The sequence below is a fragment of the Erpetoichthys calabaricus genome, chromosome 1 (genome assembly GCF_900747795.2).
Source record: "Erpetoichthys calabaricus chromosome 1, fErpCal1.3, whole genome shotgun sequence".
In the NCBI taxonomy this organism is placed as follows: domain Eukaryota; kingdom Metazoa; phylum Chordata; class Cladistia; order Polypteriformes; family Polypteridae; genus Erpetoichthys; species Erpetoichthys calabaricus.
The window spans coordinates 292,378,509-292,400,073 of record NC_041394.2 but is presented as its reverse complement, the minus strand read 5'-3'; the positions used below and the strand labels follow the sequence as shown (position 1 = coordinate 292,400,073).

The following is a 21,565-nucleotide window of genomic DNA, read 5'->3' as shown; positions in this document are numbered from 1 at the left end:
ACACATTAGTGTTGGTTGAAGTGTCTCCCCACTTACTGAAGTGCTTTCAGTACTGAGAAAAGTGAGAAATATAAATGCAAAGAATTATTATTATTATTATTATTATTTCTACTATTATTAAGAAACTGATAATTATACTGATACATTTTAAATATTTTGAAATATTGTTTCTGCTGTGAAATAGTATAAACAACAGGGTTAAAGTTCTGAAAAGCATGTACTACATTAAATTCCATATAACATATTTCCCTATTATAATAAAAAAAATCTTGGGACAAGACGTGACTTTTTGAAGAGACTTTTTGGAATGATGCCCCGCGAGACAGAGACTTTCAACATGAGATTCTTACAAGTCACGTCATACTTACAACCTTTGGAAGTAAGTCCTGCGAGACGGTGACTTTTGCCATTAGATTCTTTCAAGTCACACCCTACTTATAACTATTTTCAAACAAGACCACGGTCATCTAACCTCTCAGTTGTGTGAATGCTTTTGTCAGACACACTTCCTGTGCTCTCAGCTCTTAGTCATATGAATGCTTTTAGCAGACACACTTCCTGCGCTCTCAGCTCTTATAAATTTTATCAGGACAATAATTTTATACGTTTTAGATGACATGTCAACGACTAAGTGAAGAAGAAAGAGCAGCGCATCAAAAAGAGACCCAAAAGCGTTGGAGAAAAGAATGCAAAAAAGAACAACAATCATCTATGTGCAAATTCTGAAAATAAGGAAAGTAATAATCAACCCGGACCAAGTGATATTGAAAACCTTGCAGGTCTAATCAGAGTCAGAAATAAAAGAAAAAGAGTAAAAGACAAAGTAGAACTTAATAAAGACGTTCACAAACGTAGGCGCGATACACATACAGAGCAGGTTAGAGGTTATGACAGCAGTTTAATTTGAAATGCTCAAAAAAAATTGCTGCAATACACATGCAGAGCAAGTGAAAGAAAAAAGATAGTAAAGATTGCATTAGAGCTAAAAAACAGAAATTATTACTCAGTGAAATAAGGGATCCTGTGGTGGGTTGGCACCCTGCCCAGGATTGGTTCCTGCCTTGTGCCCTGTGTTGGATGGGATTGGCTCCAGCAGACCCCCATGACCCTGTGTTCAGATTCAGCCGGTTGGAAAATGGATGGATGAAATAAGGGAAAGTAATAATCATCCCAGACCAGGTGGAATTGAAAACCTAGCAGGTCTAAGCGAGGTCAGAAATTAAAGACAGAGTAGAAGACAAAGTAAAACGTCGTAAAGAGGTTCAAAAACGTTGGGATGAAACTCGTGCAAAGCAGGTTAAAGATTATGAAAGCAGTGGAATTCGAAAGGCTGGAAAAAAAAAAAAAGCAGTGTGATGCACATGCAGATCAAGTTACAGATTATGAAAGTAGTAAAATTCAAAAATATCAAAAAAATGATAGTAAAGATTGCATTAGCGCTAACAAACAGAAATTATTACTCTGAGAAATAACGGAACAGCGAATAGAGATCGAATATACAGTATGGACATAGGTGATATGTCAGAAGTATGTAGATATTATAAGGCTTTAAAGTTTAAGTCGGAGACTTGTAGATCGTCTAACTCATATTGCCATCAGAGAAATGTAGTGTTTCTTCCCAATGAAGAGGCATATCCACGAGAATTAAAAGATTTGTTGTTTGGTGAAAGTGAAATCCACAAACAGTACAGGCAAAATATCAGAGTCTACAATAATCTGAACGCGTTCACATCATTCAATGCTCAAAGCGTAGATTTACACAATAATGGACCATACACTATGAGAATCTGTGGTCCCGCAACAATTAAAGCTACGACAAGTTTAATTTTGAATAAACCACAATTTGGTCACGCAAACTGTCTACTAGACATTGGCAACTTTAAAATTCAAAATCTCCCAATAAAAAGACTTATGTAAAAATCTTATTAAAGAATTTTATCCTGAAGGATTAACAACAGAAGAAATGAGTACATGGGCAACCCTAGCAGTGAGAAACGATGAAGTCAAATGAATTAACGTGAAAATTGTCGATCAGTTAAATGGAAAATTGATTAAATGCGTATCTATAGACTATGCTGAAGCAGTTGGTGGTGATAATGCGGAAGATGAAAACATCAATTTAAAATATTCCAAAGAATATCTACAAGCGTTAAAACCATACAGTCTCCCACCGGCTGAATTACTGTTGAAAGAAGGATGTATCATAATGTTATTGCGCAATTTATGTATGAGTGATGGACTATGCAATGGGACAAGATTAGCTGTATTAAAAATTTGAAAAAGTCGGTTTATTTATTAGACAGAAAGAAACGATATTCACTCACGGGCAGTTATATGTTGCGTTGTCATGATGCAAGTCCAAACACGGAATCAAAATTCAATACGATCTTGAAGAAAAGTTAATTCCAAATATTGCTTTTACTGAAGTTTTAAAGTAAAAGTGAAAATAATGAATTTGTAACAATTCCCATAAAAATAATCTCTTTAAATTGTATATCTGGTTAACCAAACCTGGGGGTTAGCAAGCGAAGCGAGCAGGGGGCAGAACGCCCTATTTTACATAAAGACAATGAGCACAAAGTATTAATAGCATGGAATCAGTTTATTTCTTATCATTTTTATATATACAGGCACTATGTTGATTTATTGATTGAAAACAATAGAGCTTTAACGCTGAGGTATAGCAGCATAACTGTTATTGCAGAGAAGATTGACATTGACTTACCTTTACATTCTTTCACAATACTACAGGCTTGTTCTGGCAATTCTTTCACTTTCTTATTCACAAAAAGTGCAAGAACTTCCAATGACTTGTCTTCTTCTAGACCATTTCGGACAGATACCTCATACTTTTTACCTGTTGTAAGTAAAAAATTTAACTTTATTTTATTTTGTTACACGCATTTGTTTAAAATTATAAGAAATGGCAAAATGGCACTGTTACATTATGAAACAATAACTAACATTTTTTTTTTTTACTTCTAGAATCAACAGAAGTGTTTCATTTATGGATATTATTCAGTTTTTCACTTTAAATGTGCAACATAAAATCAGCAGTGAAAACAAGTGTGGTTTTATTTACCTTGCATTACCTTGTATTATAAACACAGGCATGAGCCTCCATCTATCTTTTCAAATTAATTCTTAATCACAGACAATAACTGAGAAGTATTAGCAATATTGAGAATACTATAGATATGCATAAATATTTTGGATGATCAAACAAAAGTAGGATCATGTTTAAATTATTTTTATGCATAATCTATCACCCTGAACACAATTCATTACAGCCAGTGTGGTGATACATGACTAAAAAAAGGAATAAAAACATACTAAGGGTATTCCAAGGATGGTCAGAAGATACAGGATGTTAGTTTATTGTTGGTCTCTTGTATTAAAGATACAACATACAAGATTGCAGAACAATTATAAAAAGATTTATATATTATAGATTTTATAAGTGGTCTAGGCCAAACAAGTGTCACATTAGATCAGGAGTTCTCAAAGTTGGCACTGGGGGACAACTGTGGCTTCAGGTTTTTATTTCAACCAGATTCATAATCAGTGACAACAACTGATACACTGATCTCATTTAATTAGCTGGTATTTATTTCTCTTCTCTTATTCTACATTCAGATAAGCACAGCAGTATGATTTTTACATTTATAAGACATTTAGAAATATTTCTATATTTGCTATAGATTTACATGTTCAACTCTTTTGTTGATTTCATTATAATTTGCCCTTTGCGGTTTACTTCATTCATTGTATTTTAATAATGAAAATTAAAAACCAAATGTATAAAAGAGTTAAAGGAGTATGGCATGGAGTATGGAAACTGGAAGCTGTAAAATATAGTTTCTAATTGAGGCACTTGATGCTAATTTAACACTGGAACATTTTGTACAGTTGCTCAGAAATCTAAGATATAGGAGTACTTCCATATTCCATATTTCTCACGGTTTAACTTTTCTTTTTTTTCTGAATTTATTTAAGGTCAGATTCGGTTCAGGTAGGGGAGCATGCACTGGTACAGCGCATTGCCGCACCCACCACACAATGAGACAGCTCGGGATTGCGGGTGGCAACCCCCAAGGCAAACACGCGATCCAGTCCCACCCTTCAGAAGTGACCATTTATCTGACACAGCCAAGTGTTACATTATTTATTTAAGGAGATTCTGTAAAAAGCTAAATTCCCCCCAGGGGACAAATAAAGTTATATCTGCCTATTTATCTATATTCCAACATTAATAGCTATTAGACTACGAGAGAGGAAAAAAGCATTCCTTCCAATCTTCCTTAATGATGTTCTATAAAAAGTACATAATCAACAGATAAAGTTATATGTAGTATAAATGCAAAATCCATGTAATTGATATGCCAACTCATATTAAAATTATAAATACAGTTTTAAAAGTCCTGTCCTTCAAGTATGATATGTATTACTATATTATTACTATTATTCTACAATTACTTCACCCCCCCTTGCGGGTTGCAAAGGGTGATAAAAGCATCAAGAAAGGCATTTGGCTGTAAAAATCTTGACTCCAATACACACAAAATGTTGCAAACTGGGTGAACCCAGAAAATGGCCACTAAGTCTATAGTGATATATTTTATACAGTTTTTGACTCAACTATTCTTTCATAGGATCATAGTAAACAAAAAAAATTCTGTTGGCATTGAAAATCGTTAGGCTTACACACTGTGAGCTGCGGAGCTGATTGCACCTCCGGAGAATACAGACGCCCCTGGGAAAACCCCTGAAAAACATTGACAAACTACCTTCCATACCTACCATTCCTCCTTACCTTTCTGGTGGCTCTGTCGCATAATATGCCTCTCGCGCGGTGCTCCGCTTACTTAAAAAGCCTGTACGGGCTTCTATCAGTTTGTTAAATTGATTGTTTGCTTCTCCTTCTGTCTCTCAGACATTCTCTGCTCCTGGCGGAACTGTCATCTCTGACTTGTCATGGAGCACGTTTAAACTTTTGAAAAGAGACAAATGTTTGTTTGCAGTGCTTTGAATAAAGTTCCTTTTTTTCTACTCCTGTGTCTCTGTGCAAATCTGTGACCCAAGCGTGACAACACTCATACACAACTCCAACACCCTAACGTATCTCGCCGATTAACCTCACACAGACATCTTTATAATGTGGACCAAAACCAGAATACCAGAGAAATCCCAGGCAAATTCCAAATAGAGAGAATCTGAGTTAGGAAATTAACCAAGTTCATGTTTTTTGTGCAAAATATGACTAAATAAAAACCTTGAATTTTGAAGTCCCTATAACTGTGATGAAGCAGCATAAACAACTGCATTACTGCATGGATTTATACATTTGCATAAAGGTATATGATCGGACTATATGAGTCACACAATACAAAGTGCAAAATCCAAAGCACTACAAGGCTTAAAATATTAAAAACATCACTCCCCCTCACTCAATTATATCATATACAAACCTGATACTGAATCTGTCACACTTCTGTCTCTTGTAGTAAGCAGGACTCTGCACTGAATGTCAAAAGCTTTTAATACCCAGCTGTCCCATACATCATCGAGAATTAAAAGGGATCTAAAATATTGAAGAACTGTAATTACTAAGAATGAAAATACACTTTCTAATTTTATATTTAGTATTAATATTAATTTAATACCATAAATAATAAATACAATTTATTCATAATAAAAAAATAAACTAATAATATGAGGCTAGTGATGATTATGGTATGGTGCAAACGAGTTTTGTATCATAAGTAGGGGTTATGAGAATTACGAATTGTCTTAAGTCTACAAAATAGAATACAATATTTACCTGGGATATTTGCGAACCATGAGAAAACGCAAGCGGTCACGGGCTTCTTCTGTTGTTACTGGCGGTCTTTGAAAAGTCTGTGAGTCCTGATCCAAACGAAAGCAAAGAGCTTGCATTTTAGCAAGGAGATCAGCTTTATCCAGTTGCCCAATTGATAACCACTGCACTCCACCAGGAAAGTAAGCTAATAATAAAGGCATATAAGTAAAAACACATTTTTAAACCTTTTCAATCAAAGCAAGAAAGGAGCCAATTCAGTATGGCATACAACTGCACCACAGGTACCACTGTCACACATATCAGACCTATTGACAGTTGCCCGTTAATCTAACAAATTCTTTTTCTGGAAGTGAGAAGAAAGTAGTTGTTTCTGGAGTAAAATTCATGTAGACACTGTAAGAATATGTAAACTCCCCACAAATAATGACCTGGCAAGTGTTTTGAGCCCAGAATTTTGAATCCATGAAGTAGCATCATTAATCGTTACACCAAATTTCCACCATACTATACTGTACATAAATGATATGCTAAAATTTCTACAAAATATACCATTTTTTACGTTACAGCAGAAAGTAAGAGATATTTACTGTGCATTAATAGCTGATTTTGCTTAATTTACTGAGTAGAGTTCTGAAAACATAATTTAAAATAAAGTTTAAATTCACCCTTTTTCAATTTAATTTTACACCAAATTTATACCTGTTTACTATTCTCTGCCATCTTCTAGATTTTTTTTGGTATTGTTTTTGGGAAACAGAAACGCACATAATACATATGATGTAGTGTTATTAGCAGATCATACGGTCTAGGCATAAGCATAGGCATACTGTAGCTAAAGCCCCTCTCTTCTGTATATGTAAATGGTGCAATTATTGTTTGATCTGATCTACTGTATTTCTTCCACAGGACAATCAGGCATTGAAGTAGTTTTGAGAGCTCAACCTATTTTCATCTCTAAAGGAGCCTCAACAGCAAAAGAAGCAAAATTTATGCATGCTTTTCTAAAGTATATGTAAATGAGTTGATGTAAACTAATGGAGAAACAGGAAGCAAAGCTACAAAGGACAAAGATAAGAAGGATAGATATACATGCGGAAATCTTCCTGAGTAAGTGGAAGCAGTGCAGTGATGAGAGAATACTGAAAGTAAAATTTCATGAGATGAAAAAGAAATGTCTAGTTTTGGAATGTGTAGCAATACAAGCAAAACAACTGAGTGAAAAGGCATGCAATGATGTAAATGGAGGTAGAGTATGGTAAAAATCTTAAGAGGATATGGGAGGAACTGTTAGTGTCAGATGACATAATAAGAATGTGTCACATCTGAGGGCGCCCAAGACTGCAGAATGTAAAGGAAAGGACACAGTGGAAGATAATGGCCCTTAAAGTCAAACTACCACCTGCCTTTGAAACTTTCCAAGTCTGAAATGAAAAAGAATAAGAAAATAGCTAAAATTTAGAATGCATTTCAGCAAGGCATCATATATTCAAAGGTCACTGTTGAAAATCTACACAAATTCTATAGCTAATAAAAACTTACCAGAATTTAAAGTAGACAAAACTGTTGTCAAATTAAACATATGCTATTATGTTATGAAAAAGAAGCATTGTAATTGTTAAGTCCAATTATGTCATACTCAACTAAAAAAAAAAAAAATCAGTCATGAAGCATGCATCTCCCTTAGTACATTTATTTTTCCAGAAATACATTTATACTGCAATAAGCTTCAAACACCTGAAAAAAATCAAACTTAAATATTACAGCACAAGAACCATTTCATCATAAGTACACATATAAATACCTCTCAAAAGCTGTTCATCTCTTACTGATTCAGCAGCTAGAACAGACTTCCCAAAACCTGCCATCCCAAAGATTGTAATCCATCCTGGATGTTTTTCTAGCTTACACAACTGATCTCGAATCTTCTTAATTTGCTCTGGACGATGCACAAAAACAACAGGTCTTTGTGGAACACCCCCTTCACACAAGATTGTCTGAACTGTAAGAGAAAGGAAACAAAACACATTTTCAACATAAAATATAAAATACATGAATGTTTAATAGATTATCACAAAAGTACATCTTTGTGAGTCACATGAAGTCTTATCTACGATCCTGGTCTGAACATCTCGTGCTTTTTGACCCATTTTATTCTGCAAAACCCACTCACTTGATTGTTCACCAGGATGCCACAATCCTCATTGAGAACCCTGCTGGAGGACACTCTGAAAAATCCTCCAAACCATTTAATGGTGCATCCATTTGGTGAAGCTGGCTTCACATAACGGAAGGTAATGAAACAACTCATTACAGAGCATACTAAGACTTCATATGTTAATATTCAGGAGCGCTAAAATAGATTGATGCATTAAACAAAGAGGTTGCTGTTCTTAAATTGAGCCTAGGAGACCCATATGATAATGGACAGCACCAAAATCTATTAATTGTGGATCTACAAAAAAAAAATTAGAGAAGGACGATGTCATTAACTTTTGTTCAAATTTTGGCTGAGGTGGTTTCCAGCATTACGAGATGGCAGTTTTGAAATCGAAAAGGCCAACAGAATCAACAGAATCTGACTGCTACAAGATTATTGATTATATCTCTCAATATATTAAGATATATTGATAGACAACATGTGCTATCTGAAGTCTTAAAGCAGTGAAGAATATCCACAAGGGACCTCAAATAAAATGACATACCACATTGTATACCCCTACCGGTACTCAATGGTGATTTCTCTAAAACAAGAGAAATTTAAGTATTTAACGAAATGGGTACCTTTTGTTGATGAATATTTTTAATGTTTGCAGCTCTGGGAGATCCATATTACTAACCGAGAATGGTAAACCGGAAGGCACAGACGCAGGTCTCTTGCTAAACCAGAAGGCACAGACGCAGGTACACGGCGATGGACCCAGGAGACATAGTGCACAGGCGCCGAACACACAGACACGAGACCAGATTCAAACACAATACAGCTCAACTAACAGAAATAGCTAATAAAACAAATGTGCTGCTTGGGATTGTACAAACCGCTGAAAGCTTTACACCAAATTCAAACACAATACAGCTCAACTAACACACGGCCCCAGAGAACGGCCACAGAACAAACAAACACATCAGGTTTTGGCGCCCCGCCCAAAGTCAAACCGGAGAGAGTACGGATGCCGCAAACGTCCACACTACACAGCATAGTGAAACCCGAGATAGTACGGAAGGCGCAGGCGTCACCGCCATATTGTGAGTGGCACTACTGCGGAGTGAAGTTAGGAATAATGTGCTGCTTGGGATAGTACAAACCGCTGAACGCTTTACACCAAATTCAGACACAATACAGCTCAAAGATACACACACAAGCCCACCTGAATAAGATCAATGAACGCAGGTGCCTACAACGCGCGTCTGAAACTGCGGAAGCAAAGCAGGCACGGGTTCAAAACGAACGAGCTCGACTGACGGATACACAAACACGAGCCCGCCTGGATAAGGACTAACAACACAGCCACACAGAAAAGAGGATTCTGCACTGCACCCCAGAGTCAAACGTAATGACACTACGGAGTCCGCAAAGGTCCACAAAGATAGTACGGAAAGCGCGAGAAAGTACGAAAGGCGCGGGCGCCTACAACGCGCTTCTGAACTAAACGTCCACATTACACAGCATGGTCCGGGTAATAAGAATAAACGAACTCTCCGTATTAAACGTACGGCATCCTCACACGTCCAAACCATATAGCATATGTGAATCACATTACAGTGATGCATTATTAACAGTACAACCACAGAAAACGCTCCGTATTAACAGTAAGTGCTATTATCCATATTACTAATGGTAGACAACGGATAACTGATGGAGTCACGGTCATGGCTCCAAAACGATCCAGCTCAACTAACGGAGCTACAAAAACCAGCCCGAGATATTATTCAGATCCCTCAGGCCTTTATCTGCGACGACTTAGTGATGGAGGTGTTTGGAACAGCAATCACATTAGACCAGATACCACTATTAACACAACGGGCTATATTATGTCCAAAGAATATTGACGTTGATCGCATAAATAATCAGGTCATTGCGTTACTTCCTGGAGAAAGCCGCCTCTTTCTAAGTACTGACAATGTTGATTCTGAAGACGAGAACGAGCGTCTTAATTTCCCCTTAGAATATTTAAACACTATTAACCCAGCCGGATTACCATAACACAATCTTAACCTTAAAATCGGGACAACAGTCATGCTATTAAGAAACCTTAATACTAAACAAGGTTTATGCAACGGTACACGTTTAGTCATCAACACCATGACAGACAATGTTATTGAAGCAAAAGTACTTACAGCATCACATTCTAACAATACTGTTTTGATTCCTAGAGTTGACCTTTCAAGTTCTGATCTGGAATTACCTTTTACGCTTAAATGACGCCAATTTCCCATTAAACCTGCATTTGCCAAGACAATCAACAAATCCCAAGTACAAACCATGGACAGAGTTGGCATATACCTCTCTGAGCCTGTATTTGGACATGAACAACTTTATGTGGCTTTCTCAAGAGTTCGGCGTTCATCTGACATTAAAGTTAAAGTTGTAGATACTCCATACCAAGGAAAACTCATTCAAGGACAACACACCATCTTTACTACAAATGTTGTGTATAAAGAAATATTCCAATAAATCTTTCTCATGTGCCGTGCTATGGGTTCTTTACTTCCTTTGTTCGTCATCTACACCTTTACACTACAATAAATCTCATACATACATCAATGTATTTCAGGTTACCCAACACCAGGGGTTGGCGAGCAAAGCGAGCAGGGGGCGAAGCCCCCTAGTTTTATATGAGGTTGGCATTCTATTCAGAGAAAACTGCTTTTTTCATATTAGTAGTTCTGCTAACTCTTCACATTGGTTTCCCACATTATATACAGTTCTTCCTTTTTCATTATTATTCAGGTTAATGGCGGGTCATGGTTTAGTACATAACTTGTTCTAATTTTTCAGTCTGCTATGATGTATTTTTTTAAAACATTTTTGATTATATTTAATTGTACAATGGTGTGAGGTGAGTGGAGGTTTTTTGTAGAATCACTTTGTTTGGCAAAAAATCGGTATATGCCATTTACTGCAGAACAACTTTTCAATCCACTTTCCTTTCTTATGCAACCTGATACATGTTAAAATTGAAAGGATTTTGAATCATCACCCTCACCTGGGCAATACACTCTTCAATCCCCTACTCTCTCTGTGTATGTACCTCAGGTTAGAACTCAGTGGATGTTTTTAATCTCCTTAAAAAAAAAAAGACTTAACAAAGGGATTATTTGTTTTCGCTCATCATCAGTCTCAGTAACAATTCATAATATTTTAATCACACATTCTCTGGTTTATCCATATTACTAACCGAGAATGCTAAACCGGATGATGGACGCAGGCACATCCGGCCATGGGCCGTAGCTGCAAAAAGACGTACTGCGCAGGCGCAAAAAGAGTCCGCGACAGTCGGCTGAGGAGCCGAGAAAGGCGGACAAAAGAGGGCGAGAAGAGGCGGATGAGGGGCCGCGAGAGGCGCAGGCGCAAAAAGAGTCCGCGAGAGTCGGAGAAAGGCGGAGAAAAGAGGGCGACAAAGGCGGATGAGGGGCCGCGAGTGGCGGACAAGACCACAGAAAAAAGGAGTGAGCACATACAAAAAGGAGAAATGAGGCGCAAAGTCAAACGCAGGAAAAGCACGAAACACATTGCACACGAAACTAGACCCAAAAAAAAAAAAAAATACTGCGCAGGCGCAAAAAGAGTCCGCGAGAGTCGGCTGAGGAGCCGAGAAAGGTGGACAAAAGAGGGCGAGAAGAGGCGGATGAGGGGCTGCGAGAGGCGCAGGCGCAAAAAGAGTCCGTGAGAGTCAGAGAAAGGCGGAGAAAAGAGGGCGACAAAGGCGGATGAGGGGCCGCGAGTGGCGGACAAGACCACAGAAAAAAGGAGTGAGCACATACAAAAAGGAGAAATGAGGCGCAAAGTCAAACGCAGGAAAAGCACGAAACACATTGCACACGAAACTAGACCCGAAAAAAAAAAAAAAAAAAAAAAAGAGGCTCGCGCACAACAGCAAGGCACCCCCCCCCCCCCACAGGCACCGGACGGGACACACACCAAGAGGGGGATTCAACAAGCCCATGGAACACAAAAAAAAGAACACAAAACCACCCCACAGACCCTACAAGCGAGGGACGGGACACACACAAAGAGGGGGATTCAACAAGACACAGGAACACAAAAAGAAAGAAGACGCTCGCGCAACAACAATCCTCAACAATCCCCCCCCCCCCCCCCCCCACATCCATAAGAAGTCACACCCAAAGCCACATATTCTAAAGTGAACGTCAGCACCTTCACACTAGACAGCATAGGTGTCAGCATTGGTGGATCTCCTTACAATAAAGCACTATTAACCGTTCAACTGCAGAAAAGGAAACATATTAACAGTGAGTGCAATACTCCTTATTACTTATCCATATTTCTAAAAGAAAAAATGTCTCGACTCCAAAAACGCAAAGCTCAACTAAAGCTTCTAACTAACGATGTACCTAAAAGTAAAAACTTTATGAACTGCGTTAGATCCTACAATAGTTCATTTGCTTTTAGTAAATATCAGGCCACCAAAAGGCAATGGCCCATACTGCTTTCCCATATGTGCACAAATACTGCATCGCATTGGAACAGTGCACCCTGAAACAAATCAACAACGCAAATATGCACAAATCTACATCCTGGATCCACATGACGCAAACTATCAATCAAAGTGCTGCATCGCAACAGGCACGGATTCAAAACGAAACACCTCCCGTCTCAGACATACGTTAACGGCAAGGAAGGCTACAACGGGCGTCTCACACAGCACAGGCAAATCGATTACAGCTCCAAAACAACACGTCCCAAATACTACATATGCAACAACGCGCCTCTCAAACGGCACAAGCAAAACATACACCGGGAAAATTCATTCGGATTAATGAATGTCATTTGCAATCATTGTCATTCAGTTCACTTCCCTGAAGAAACAACTGGCAATACAAGTAATACATTTAGACGTTGTTGTCAAAAGGGTCAAATTAGACTGCCTTCTTTACATTCATATACTGAATATCTACAGAAGATTCTAACTGACGATGTACCTAAAAGTGAAATCTTTATCAACTGCATTAGATCCTACAAATCGGTATCCACTATGAACATTAACGGTGGCACTGCACGTGACATCCGTCTTGAAAAAATGTTGTTTATTGATGAATGTTCAATGGCATGAAGTCACTTACTCAACACCATTCATAAACTTCTACAAACGTTTATGAATAATAATATTCGATTTGGAGGAAAGGTACTTTTATTAGGAGGAGATTTTAAACAGTGATTAGCTATTCTTCCAGATGCCATGCACTCAGCTATTGTTCAGTGCACCTTAAAATACACAGACAATTGGCATTGCTTTCAAAAGATACAGTTAGTAAAAAAGATACGATGTCCAGAACCAGATCATAACAATTGCTTATTACAACTGAGAGATGGTACACTCACCAATACAGATGGACTTCAGCCACATATTATTACAATTCCTCAAGCCTTTATCTGCGACGACTTAGTTACAGAGAGATTTGGAACAGCAATCTCATTAGACCAAATGCACTATATTATGTCCAAAAAATATTAATGTGGAAAACATAAATACCCAAGTCATTCCATTACTTCCTGGAGAGACACAAGTCTTTCTAAGCTCTGACAAAGTTGACTCTGATCACGATAATGACCATCTTCATTGACCTTACAAGTTCTGACCTGGAATTACCTTTTACACTTAAACGGCGTGTACAAAGAAATTTTCCAATAAACCTTTACACTGTGCCACACACTTTATTGTTTGCTTTCTATTTGCATCATCTACACCGTCACACTATTCTATATCTCATTCATACATCACGCTCTTTGTCATTCCCAACACCAGGGGTTGGCGAGCGAAGCGAGCAGGGGGCGGAGCCCCCTAGTTCTTTTCTAACTGAACATTGGAAGAAGCTTCATAAACCAATCATCAATGTGCACTTTATCATTATCACCTGCCCCTGCTCCCAATATGTGCTATTTGATGGAGTTCATAAATATAAATCTTTTAGCAACCCTGCATATGTAAAGATAACAAATTTTATTAATCCCATGGGAAAATGCAAATGCAAACAGCAGCAGAAACATAAAAAACAAGAATACCAACTCACAGGACATCCATTCAATCAATCAGTAAATAGATAAACTTAACTACATTGGGTGGATGCAGTGAATTCCCTGATAGCAGTAGGCAGAAAAGACCCCCAGAGAAGCTTCTTACCACACCATGGTGGAATAAGCCTATGGCAAAAAGTGCTCTAGACAGCACATCCTGGAGGGAAAGGAGGGGATTTTTCATGATGTCATCCAATTTTGCCATCATCTTCTTTTCCACAACAGCTTCCAATGTGTCCAAGGTTTGCCCTGTGATGGAGCAGGCTTTCTTGATAGGTTTGTTCAGGCATTGTGCTTTTTTTGGCCTCAGGTTGCTTCCCCAGGAGGCTGCAGCATAGAACACCCCACTTGCTGCTTTGGACTGGTATAATATTTCAAGCAGCTTGCTCCACACATCAAAAGACCAAAGTCGCCTTAGCAAGCACAGTCTGCTCTGACCTTTCTTGTACAGAGCCACTGTGTTGTCAGACCAGTCCAGTTTGTTGTTTCTGTGAACCCCCAGGTACTGGTAGCTCTGCACCACTTCCATGACCTAAACATGAATGGTGACTAGTCTCAAAGGCTTCTTGGAATGTCGGAAGTCTACCACAAGTTCTTTTGTCTTGCTGATGTTGAGCTGTAGGTTGAGTTGCAGGCTGTTGTTTCTGCCCCACAAAAAAAGTCCTCCACAACTGTTCTGTACTCCGACTCATCTCAATTATTAATGCAGTTAATGATGGAGGAGTCATCTGAAAATTTCAGTGTAGATGGCAATGCTGGTATTGTGCTGTATGTTATTTCTATAGAGGGTAGACAGGAAGGGAGACAGGAAAGTTCCCTGAGGTGCTCCAGTATTACAAGCCATTTCTGACACACAGTCCCTCAGCCTCACAAAGTGCTGGTCAAGTAGTCCATGATTCAGAAGATTATGGGGGCATCAAGATTCAAAGCCTTGAGCTTTTTCTCCAGTTGATGAGGCAGAATGTGTGTTAAAAGCACTGAAAAAAAATCAAAGGAACATTATCCTGACTGAGGTACCAACTTTGTCCAAGTGTGAGTAGGCCCTGTGGAGCAAGTAGATGACAGCATTCTCCATGCCTATATGTGCTTGATAGACAAACTGCAGAGGATACAGGTGTTCTAAAACCAGGGGTTGTAGCCATTTTAGGGCAAGTCTCTCAAAGGTCATCATGATATATGAAGTAAGAGCAACTGATCTGAAGTCCTTGGAATCACTGGAATGCCCTTTCTTTGGCATTGGGACCACACAGGATGTTTTCCACAGCTGGTGAACCTTTTGAAAATTCATGGCAAAGGGAGAACAGGTGCAGAAGGATCCCGCAGAACTGGCTAGAAAATGTTTTCAGCACCCTGGGGCTGATTTCATCTGGCCCTGAAGCCTCATTTATGGAGAGATTTCCCAACTCTCTCCTCACTTGATCAGCACAGACACGCAATCCACGGAGTGGAGGGTGGGCTTGAGACCACAGATGTGATGTCATTGTAGGTTGCGCAGGAGGTAGATGGCAGTTGGGATTCCAGAACCTCCTAAGCTTGCATACAGAGGCTAGCAGATTTGGGGGAGGACTGAACCAATCAAGAATGAGTCAAACCTATTGCAGAACTGGTTGCGTTTATTAGCTCTGTTTTTGTTCCCTTCCTCTACATGTTTAACATCCTGCTTGTAGCCAGTGATAGTCCTCATCCCATTCCACACTTCCTTCATGTTGTTCTGCTGTAACTTGTACTCAACTTTATTTTTGTAGTGGGCACTCCCCTCATGGAGCTGCTTCTTCAGTTCTGACTGCACCCACTTGATTTCATCCTTATCTCCAGACCTAAATGCTCTCTTCTTCATATTCAGTAGGGCTTTCAGTTCTTTTGTGATCCATTGCTTGTTGTTGGGAAAACAACACACTGTCTTTTTGGAGACTGTGGTATCCACACAACACTTGGTGTAGTCTACGGATCAGTTCCTCATTGACCTGGCCATGTGACTCATAAAGCATATCGCAAAGGGATAAATGGAGCCATACATGATTTTACACTTGGTTACACATGTGCTGTAGCTCACAGGCACAATCAAATATTACAAGAACTAGAATCTCATAATCTTATCTCCCATGTTTGGAAGAAGACAGCCCTTGCATAACTGATCCTGTACATTCAGTGCATCCGGAAAGTATTCACAGATGATCAGGAGAAACAGGATGCATCTGAGCTCAATTTTGAGCTTCATGGTAAAGGCTGTGAATACTTATGTACATGCACTTTCTCAATGTTTTTATTTTTAATAAATTTGCAAAAATCTCAAGTAAACTTTTTTCACGTTGTCATTATGGGATGTTGTGTGTAGAATTCTGAGGAAAAAAATGAATTTAATCCATTTTGGAATAAGGCTGTAACATAACAAAATGTGGAAAAAGTGATGTGCTGTGAATACTTTCCGGATGCAATGTACATTAAAGATTACCAATACAAAATCTTAGTTAAATTTTCTGCTATTACAAAATGGTGAATGTGAATCTCATCACACCTGAACTTAATATTATGTTTCTAATGCTAAACCCAGTAACTTGTTGTTATAAATATGTTCCAACCATTACAAATAAAGTATGCAACCCTACCAAGTCTTCTTTACTTACAAATAACCACTTTCTGCAATTCTTGTCTGAACATTTTTCTAAAAACTAATACATCCCTTACTGAAACCAGTTCCTTTAGAGAAAGTTGTCCTTCCCTAAACTATCAATTGCGGATTCAGATTAACTTAATTTCCCTCACTTGAAGTTATCTTAAATAAAGAGGCTCTAGATTGAATTCCAAAAAAAAAAAAATTCAGCCTCTGATAGATTGCTTTCAGAATGGTTTTTGACATTCTGAAAGTAGTTGGCTCCTTCATATCTTTAATTAATGAATTGTACTTCTTTGTGAAATTGAACCCTTCTACAAATTCAGCCACAATCACCTCTCTCTTAAAACAAGGTGAAGACTCAATATACAATTCTAATTACTATCCTATATCACTGATGAGAAATTACTGGAAAAGGTCTTATCAAGACTACTACAGTATATTATTGTTAAATAAAATAATCTTGATCAGATGGGCTTCATCCCATGCTATGTGTTGGAAAATATTAGATATCTCCTCCATATTTTTGAGCATGGGCAATGGGCAAGTCCATGGGCTTTGCATGGGAAAACGGACACTCCCACCCTCCATGGGTCTCACAATGCCTTGTGGGCAATCCTCAGTGAGATAAAGGATTTGGGTTTAAGAGAGAAAAAATCAGGAGCCGGAGCCCCTAAGGCAATCGTATGTTGTTTCAACGGTGGCTGGCAACTCCTGTGACACAGCTGATGCCAAACTGTAGCAGTCTTTGCTGCTCCTTTGAACCCATCATCTGTGTGGAGAAGGGGAGCCTGCTGCATGGGTAACAGCTTGTTCTCCTTATCCTTCTTCTTTGGCTTGTGCTCTTAAAAAAGAAAAAAAAAAAATCACTGGAGGATACTCCAGCTTCACCCCTTGGCAACGGCACAAGAAGGCAAGTACCCGTTACCGGTTATAAACTTCTCAGCTCGACCCGGTGTAAGCATAAGTTTAATATGTTACTGTGCTCTGTGCAAATATATCTTATAAAATCTGATTTTTACTCACATAGCCAGATTATTTACAGAAGCTGACACACAGACCTGCCAAGCAAGCAATATGACTTAAAGGCAGACTAGGACAAATGGACACCATGCGCAGTCAGACTGTGGGAAGTTTTACGCATGTACTATTTTTATCTGTTAAGTCAGTACAAAGTTAGAGAGAATGGTTGCCATGTTTGGAATTGCATGCTCATCTAAATGGGGCCCTGCACATGGAGAAACAGTATAAAGCCTTGGAACATTGCCAGGCACACCTTTGAAGCCAAAGAACGGATGGAAGACATCACCACCTGTTCCTGAGAATGCCTTCCGCATCTGCACTGACAACACCCAACAGACTCCACTCCTCGGGCCCCCGCTCCCGACCAGGTCTTGTCACTGGCTTCATTCATCTTTGTACTATCTGCAATGTAAGCCGACATTAAATAAAGTTATTTCTCCTATGTGATTTCTGACTGCCGTATCACTAGGGAGGGGTATCATCTTTTATGTTATATCTATATAGATTTGGATTAAGTAACATGCCGCAATCACAAAAGAACTCATTCCCAGGGAGCGAGCGCCCACTGTAGGACACACTGGGGTAGAAGATTGCACCAGGGCTACTTCTGTCTTTGGGAGGGATTCTAAGACCCCACTGGACAGCTACCGCCTGCCTTAAGCTGGGCAGCCCTCAGCCAAAAAGGTTGTGTTCCGCCACAGCCTACCTTCCTCATTGGGTGCACGGGGAATAGGATTCATCCAAATGGCAGACTGTAAACATTGCACCAGGCAAACATCTTAGCAATGCCAGGAAGATAGTTGTGATCAACAATGAGCTCAAGAAGCTCAATGCTGACATAGCCAGCCTTCAGGAAACTCACCTGGCAGAGTCCGGCGCACTAAGAGAGAGTGACTATAACTTCTTTTGACAGGGGAAGAGCTCTGATGAACACAGAAAGCATGGAGTGGGCTTTGCAGTGAAGAAGATCTTGCTGAAGATGGTTGAACTGGGCAGCAATGGCATACAGTGACTCCTCAGTCTCTCCCTCAACACCACTGATGGCCCTTTTACCTTGGTCAGCATCTATGTCCCCGCGATGAGCGTCACTCCTGAGGCAAAGGACGAGTTCTACAAGAACCTGTCAGCCATCATCAGAAGCAGCCCCAATAAGGAATAAGCTGGGCACCCTCAACGCCAGAGTAGGTGCTGACCACAATTCCTGGCCCTCTTGCTTGGGTGCCATGGAGTAGGCAACACAAATGACAACGTACAACAACTGCTGGATTTATGTACATACTTCCAACATGTACATAACCAACTCCTTCCTCCAAATGAAGCCTCAACCAAAGGTCTGTTGGAGACACCCTTGTTTGAAGCATTGGCACCAGCCAGGAACCTGATCCTAGTCAGGCACTCCTTGCTTAGGAACATACTACCGACACGCTCCTACCATAGCGCAGACTGCGACACAGACCACTTCTTGGTCTGCTGCAAGATCAGGATGCAGCTCAAGAAATTCCATTGAGCCAAGCAAGGAGGGAACTCCTGCATCCACGTCAGCAAGATGTCCTATTCAGACCTGATTATCAGTTTGTTAAGTCCCTTGAGAAGGAACTGAGCACATCACAGACCGGCAACTCGGCCACACAGAAATGGGAAGCCCTAAGGGAGACCATTTACAGCACCACCGTGAGCACCTTCATGAGGAGAACCCTGAAAATGACCAACTGACCAGATCAAGCAGTGCAAGACCAGCTTACTACAGCCACTACATGAGGTCCTGTGCCAGAGCTGGAAAAGGCGAGTTGCACCACAGGACATTAGAGATACCAGAATCAGCAGCCTGTAGAAGAACAAAGGGGACAGGAACAACTGCATCAACTACAGAGGCATCTCCCTGCTGAGCATTGTTAGCAAGGTCTTCAGACATGTCCTCCTGACATGTCTGCAGAAGCTGGCCGAGCACATCTACCAAGAGTTACAGTTCTGCTTCCATGCTGGCTGATCAACTGAAGACATGATGTTCTCCCTCCGATAACTCCAGGACAAGTGCAGAGAACAGAAGAAGCCCCTCTACCTTACCTTCATAGACTGGACAAAAGCACTCAACCTTGTCAGCAGACAAGCACTGTTCCAGCTCATCACCAAGACAGGTTACCCCCTGATAGAATCCTTCCACATCAACATGAGCGGGACAGTGCAGTATGATGGAAGTACCTCTGAGCCCTTTGAGATCCACTGAGGAGTGAAGCAAGGCTGTGTTCTTGATCCAGCATTATTCAGCATCTTCTTCTCTGTGCTCCTGAAGCAGCCCTTTAGCTCTGCGAGGGAAGGAATTTGCCTACACACCACATCAAACAGCAGGCTGTTCAGCCCAGCCCACCTTAGAGCCAAAATCAAAGTGTGCGAATCCATCATCAGAGACATGCTGTTCGCTGATGATGCAGCTGTCGGAACGCACTCACGGTGGGACCTCCAGATCCTGATGGATCGGTTTACCCAGGTCTGTAAGGACTTCAGTCTGACCATTAATCTGAAAAGGATCAATATGATGGGGATAGATGTTGAGGCACCGCCAGTCATTACAGTACACAACTACAAACTGGAGATCTTTCACCAATTCATCTACCTGGGCTCCATCATCACCGACAACCTCTCCCTGGATGCTGAAATCTATAAATGCACCAGGAACTCTTGCCCACCTCACTACATGCATCTGGAAGAACACCAAACTGATGATCAAGACCAAGATAGCGGTCTACAGCACTTGTATGATCAGCACACTCCTGCATGGTAGCAAGACTTGCTAGCATACAGCAGGTAGAAGAAACGACTTAACACCTTTCTCCTACAGTGCCTATGCTGCATCCAGGGCATATCCTGGGAGGACAACTTGACCAACACTAAGGTTCTGTTCCGCCCTGGGCATCAACACCAAGTCCTGGGAGGAACTTGCAGCTGATCATTCACAGTGCAGACACATTTTGAAGCAGCACCTCAAGTCCATGGAAGAAACACTCCAGAAAGCAGCAGTGGACAAGCAAGCCCACAGAAAACAACACTGTTCCACAGACAGAGCTGAGATTGCCCACAAGTGCGACCTCTGCAACAGAGATTGTTTCATCAGTCACAAACAATGCTGCAACAACAACAAAAACAACAGCAATAAAGGAAACTAGAGCACACTTTTCCAAAGTTGCTTTTGACTGATGGAGGCCTTAATAGATTATCTTTGATTGGAATTACCCACACTCCACTAGATTGGTTCAGATCCTACCTTTCAGGCCACACACAGTTCATTCAGCTTAAAACTTTCACATCCCAACCCACCGCTGTTACTTCAGGTGTGCACCCAGGGCTCTGTCCTGGGGCCACTTCTTTTTATTATTTATCTTCTTCCCCTTGGCAATATCTTTTGTAAATATAACATTAATTTTCACTGTTATGCTGATGACACTCAGCTCTACCTTGCTAGTAAACCCACCTCTTCTTTTCCTTCATCTTCGCTTATTGACTGCATTGCTGAAATTAAATCCTGGTTTTCTTTAAATTTTCTTAAATTAAACAGTGACAAAACTGAGATTCTCCTCATTGGTACAAAATCATCATTATCCACAGCCGATAATCTTTCACTTGCTATTGATAACTCCTTCACCTCAGGTCAAGAGTCTGGGTGTCATCCTTGATAGTACTCTATCTTTCCAATCTCACATTAATAACATCACCCGGTCTGCTTACTTCAACCTATGTAATATTAATTGCATCCATCCCTCCCTCACTCCCCATACCACTGCCATTCTTGTTCACAGTCTTGTTACTTCTCGTCTGGATTATTGCAATTCACACCCTTGGGTCTCTGTAATAAATCTCTCCA

General features: G+C 40.0%; 1 protein-coding gene across 4 annotated transcripts in view; it reads right to left on the bottom strand.

The window, feature by feature from the left end:
- apaf1 (apoptotic peptidase activating factor 1) overlaps positions 1-21,565 on the bottom strand; it is a 202,141-nt gene that overhangs the window by 155,112 nt on the left and 25,464 nt on the right. For all 4 annotated transcript variants that reach the window (XM_028816766.2, XM_028816775.2, XM_051924617.1 and 1 more), the window contains exons 4-7: positions 7,623-7,820; positions 5,822-6,005; positions 5,469-5,581; positions 2,726-2,857 (exon numbers count right to left, since the gene is read on the bottom strand). In XM_028816766.2, the coding sequence (XP_028672599.2) occupies positions 2,726-2,857; positions 5,469-5,581; positions 5,822-6,005; positions 7,623-7,820 (627 nt within the window). The remainder of the gene's footprint in view (positions 1-2,725; positions 2,858-5,468; positions 5,582-5,821; positions 6,006-7,622; positions 7,821-21,565) is intronic.